This window comes from Cydia splendana, chromosome 13 (assembly GCF_910591565.1).
Source record: "Cydia splendana chromosome 13, ilCydSple1.2, whole genome shotgun sequence".
In the NCBI taxonomy this organism is placed as follows: domain Eukaryota; kingdom Metazoa; phylum Arthropoda; class Insecta; order Lepidoptera; family Tortricidae; genus Cydia; species Cydia splendana.
The window spans coordinates 15,224,223-15,229,209 of record NC_085972.1 but is presented as its reverse complement, the minus strand read 5'-3'; the positions used below and the strand labels follow the sequence as shown (position 1 = coordinate 15,229,209).

General features: G+C 36.9%; 1 protein-coding gene across 1 annotated transcript; it reads left to right on the top strand.

Annotated features, from left to right (window-relative positions):
- The first annotated feature begins 1,289 nt into the window (after positions 1 to 1,289).
- LOC134796234 (high mobility group protein D-like) lies at positions 1,290 to 3,546 on the top strand. Its single transcript, XM_063768279.1, has 4 exons — positions 1,290 to 1,439; positions 2,085 to 2,247; positions 2,340 to 2,483; positions 2,571 to 3,546. Exons 1-4 carry the CDS (start codon positions 1,291 to 1,293, stop codon positions 2,646 to 2,648), a joined length of 534 nt encoding a protein of 177 aa, XP_063624349.1. The 5' UTR covers position 1,290; the 3' UTR covers positions 2,649 to 3,546.
- The last annotated feature ends 1,441 nt before the right edge of the window (positions 3,547 to 4,987 follow it).

Sequence of the window (4,987 nt, the reverse complement as noted above, 5' to 3'; positions counted from 1 at the left end):
TTGGTTAAGTTTTGGAGGAGGAAACAGAGGAGTACGAAACCTCGATTTTTGAGATTTTTACGCAGGATTTTTCGCCTTGTCCTTATCGCACTACTTTTAGGTGCCGCTTCCGTTAGCGAGACGGGTATATTTACCTAAAATATTTAAAACTCAGCTCCTGTTTCGTCTTAAGCAAATGTAGTTCATACATAGGTACTTCTTTTCTACCGCAATGATGGTAAGCACACTAAAGCCTATTAGACATCTACAACCTCAGTCAGAGGTGTCACATGTGCGTCGATCCTTTATACGGAGGTTTCGGTGGATTTATATGAAAAATAAATTGTAAGAAATTAATCAATTCTCAATGAGACTTATCGTGGTCTATCTTGTCTTGTAACTTACGTAACTTAACTGTAACTAAAATGTAACTTATAATCCTAGATTCCTATCCTACTAGGAAATCCCAGAGGAGTCCAATGTCCAATCTCACCTAAGTGCTGAGATTGACAGAAACATTTAAACTTAAATGTCTTAAACTACAAGAGTTATAAATTTAATTCGAATACGATACGATACCACTTTGGGTAAACATTCGGCAAGTTAAGATAAGGCCGTAAATTTACAATTGTACGTTTGTATGGGTTTTCTCCATGTTTTCTCATATATCTAGGGCGATAATGCGTTGTCGTTACAGAATCTTGGAGTAAACCAATGTAGGTTACGTACACATTCATCGTAATGTATTACAAATACAACACCCTTATATGCGTTGAAATAAAAACTATTTCATGGTTCCTACGTTCCTACAAAATATCAAATCGTAAACAAACGCATCGCATCTGCCATTCAAGAGCTATGTTTTATTGGCATCTCTTTCTCACCACGTTTGCCGCGCTTTTGGTGTTTTCATAATAAACGTTGGCGGCATTTAAAATGAGGCGCGAGTTAATTTTGGTAGTATGCTGGTAAAGGGATACTCGAAGGACTGGGTCACTTTTTGATGTACTTATAATAATTTTGTTAGAAAAGTGTCAAGGAAAAAATAAATTGTATCGAGTTTCACTGATTCCTTTCGATTTTCGACCAATATAACGCTATATTCCTAACAAAAATGCAGAATAAAATTTCTGAAGTAAATGTATGAAGCACGTTTTGATTAACAATTTCCTGACTTATATGAACACAATAAGGTTGAAATTTCTTAAATCCTATTTTTAAGCCTATCACGGATATACGTAGTACACGATACAATGACGAGCGCGTGCAGTTGGCAGCATTGAATTCGTCAGCCAATCACAGGCGTTGTAGATGGCGCTGTACAGTGACGCGAGCCGACCCCCAAGCTGCCTTGCTCTGGGAACTTTGCTTCGAGCTCCATACATTTTCTTCTGGCTCTCTACAGTCTGCAGTTTGGTTGTGCACCAGTTCAAAAAATATTTCAAAATTTTTGCCATCAGGTAAGTTTAATTATTTTTCTAATCAAAGTTAAGTGTTTTACTATGTTTAGTAGTGTTTATAATCGCGTATTTCTTAAAATTAGATTTCGTTCCACGTTGGAATTCTCGTTCAAACATGGCTATAGGCTTCGCCATACTTTCTTAGTACGCGTGGGTACGGAGGACGCCTCATTTTCAATAATTTATTTCTCTCATCTTTTCCATTGAAGGTCCGAATCACTTCTTCTACAAGTTATAGCTTAATAGTGAATAGATTATTCGGTAATGATGTCATGTACAGTTATTGCGTACTTTCGACATAAAACGTGAAAACAAAATGGCTCGTTCGACCCAAGCTTAGGCCAGTGAACTCGTTATATGGGTGATAACCGATTCAGACGTTTTCTACATTAAATTGTTTAGTAATATAGTGCATTTTGTTGATTTTAGTCGTAATTATCGATTTCTCTCAATAGAGATTGTGTAATTACAGTAATATGAGCCCTTTAAGCGTTTCCCGCCAAAACGACGCCCTTACTGTACCGTGTATGAAGTCGTCGCGTATTTCGCCGCTCGGTTTGTGGAAGGCATGGCCCGGATAACCTGTTGCCTTTCATAAACGAGCCTTTTTTTCTTGATTTTCATTATTTATTTCTTTCTTCGCAGGAAAAAAAATAAAATGACGGACAAGCCCAAGCGTCCTATGTCAGCTTACATGCTGTGGCTCAACAGTGCCAGAGAATCTATTAAGTCCGAAAACCCCGGACTTAAGGTCACCGAAATCGCCAAAAAAGGTGGTGAAATATGGCGGGGGATGAAGGACAAGAGTGTAAGTTCACCTCAACAGTTTTCCATTGTCTCTATGCTTTATACCTAATTACGAATTCCGTTATTTATAATTCTTACTATTTTTTCATTCAGGTGTGGGAAGAGAAGGCGGCAAAGGCAAAGGAGCAGTACACAAAGGACCTAGAGTCATATAATGCGAACGGCGGCGGCGGTGAGGGTGGAGGCAAGAAGGCGCAGAAGCGAGGAAAGAAGGCCGGCAAAAAGGCGGCAGCACCCGTAAGTTAAATCCCTTGTGTTCTATTGAAATTTCCTTTATTTTTTTGTTTATTAAGGTGAAGCTTAATGAACTGTTTTTGTTTGTAGAAAACAAAGAAGAAGAAGGAGGAGTCCGAGGACGAGGATGGTGATGACGATGACGAGGAGGAAGAGGAAAGCGAATGATCTCCCTGCCGCTAAGACTTGTTCATAATGAGTAATTTACTTGGACTTAATTTATTACAAAGTAAAACTGGACTGATTTTCCAAAATCTGTGTTAACACTGATTTGGATTATGCACATGCATTTGTATTTGTCTGGATTATAAATTAGGAAACAAGTATGAATTGTCTTGTATCCTGCTATGTTCGTATGAATTTAAAAACATTGTGTTATAATTTCTAATTGACATTCTATCTTGACTTTAGATTAATTAAAGTGCATTGTAATGCAGAGTTTGGAAAATGTCCAATGGCTAAGGCAAATTTAGGTCTAAGCCTCACAAAAAAAAATAATGTTAAGTGTTAGCATGTATACACTGGGGAATTTGTACAGTTAGCCCTCCCTCGTTAAGTTCGCTGTGACTGGACACCTTTACTTGTACCTCAACTGGTTTTACCCAAACGTGACTTGTAATACTGACTGTAGCTGTGCTTCAATATTATGCCATAACTCAGTGTTAATGTAAATCTTTATTAATAAGTATACATGGACAAGTGGTTTTTGGTCAGATCTTACACAGAAAAGTAAATTTAGAGACTTATTTCATGGAAGGATGTGACAGCTTATTATTAATTAAAACCTACCTCTTCTCATTGTAAATTTCAATGCTGATAATGGTACCAAACTTAAGCTAAGAACAGAAAGCATGGGGCAAGCCTCCATGCCGAGCAATTTAAATAATTTAGGAAATCGATGTGTATGTTGTAATTTTAGTTAGTTAATAGGTAGGTTTTCAATGTGATTTGTCTCTCAAATTTTACATTTGTGTTATTTTGTAAATGAGAATTAGCATTCCTCATGTCAATACGGATTTTACATGTTCAATAAAGTAATTTCATATAAAATACTTCTATTTTTCAATTCGTCTTTTCATTCTTCATGTTCTTGGACCCGGTTTTGACATTTGGCGAGGTAAATTGCAGTCCATATATTACTGGTTTGCAAGTTACTTCGTCAACCTCATTCAGATAGTTGGCGGCATTTGCTTTGCTTGTAAACAGTAGACTCCTTTGGGGGAAGCCAACGGACCTTGTACGAAAACGATCTTGTACTCTTCGCAATAAGGTCGTGGTTTTGTGTGGATTCACCCAATGCCGTGTTCTACTGTAGTACAGTCTACAGCAAATGCCTGCACAGACGAGAGCTCGTCTCAAATATACCGAATTTCTTTTAATGTAACTAATGTTAGAAGGCATTACGCTCATTTTCTTTGTATTATCTGTTGTAAACTGTACATAACTGTTGGCCTACATAAGTCCTCGAAAGTGAATAAAAAATCGACACGATAATGCACCGACATTTATATGAAGCCAAGCCAATGAAACAAAATGGTGACCGCGTCCTCGAGTGATTATTATTACTACGAAGTCACGTGCTATCTTATTGATTATTTTTACGTGAGTGGTGCTCGTGTAGGTAGGCATACAATGATTTGTATTCATGCGTAATCCAATTATAAGATGTGTAGTTTGATTCGTAATAAAAATGTCGAATATGAAAGTTCGAATGCCTAAAATGTATAATAAATTAAAGACAAAGGGAGATATTGTCACGTCATCAAATATGACAAATCATTATATTCCGGATGTCTAGTTTGGCCCATGTTATTAATATTATAGGTTTACAGATATTATTTACATTATGTTTTGACCCAAATTATAAAAGCCATTATCGAATTTACATTATTAAAAAAATAGGGCAGGGCAGAGCAGCCATCTTGAATTAGTGTTGCCAGTAGTAAACCATATTTCTTTCGAGTTTTCATTTCAATCGATACTTTTTTTCTGGTTTTTAAAGGCCTGTCCAGACGAGAACAACTTTTGCCAATCTGAATCTAAATTGTTCGTTCTTTAATTTAATGGTGATATTCGAGCGCTCTAAATTAAAAAAAATGTCCCCAAACGCGAATACTAGCGTCACGAATTGGTATTCTTGCATCCGCACCCCATTTTATCGGTAATATTGGTCATAAACGGCGGTTGAATTCAGCGAGCCAAATTGACGGACTTTTGCGTCCGCACGGCCTGAATTGATCGGACAATTTAATCAGATTGGCGATAAATTGTTCCCGTCTAGACACGCCTTAACGTTATATCCATTCTCATTGTCTAAAATATTAGGAAACAAAGTGTAGTCTAGACCACATTAATATACTTATTATTCTGGATCACGAGAAAGTAATTTAGAAACTATAAACAACAAAACAAAATTAATTATTAAAGGGATAGTTCTTTGATACGGACCCAGCCACGACGATTATGACATTTGAAACGTCAGTTTGACAGCATACCCTGCTTGTCGA

Excerpts from the sequence above, each read along its gene's own strand:
- LOC134796234 (XM_063768279.1), top strand. The coding sequence starts at position 1,291 with ATGGCGCTGTACAGTGACGCGAGCCGACCCCCAAGCTGCCTTGCTCTG. Across the intron at positions 1,440-2,084 it reads TTCAAAATTTTTGCCATCAG|GAAAAAAAATAAAATGACGG; the intron begins GTAAGTTTAATT and ends CTTTCTTCGCAG. Across the intron at positions 2,248-2,339 it reads GGGGGATGAAGGACAAGAGT|GTGTGGGAAGAGAAGGCGGC; the intron begins GTAAGTTCACCT and ends TTTTTCATTCAG.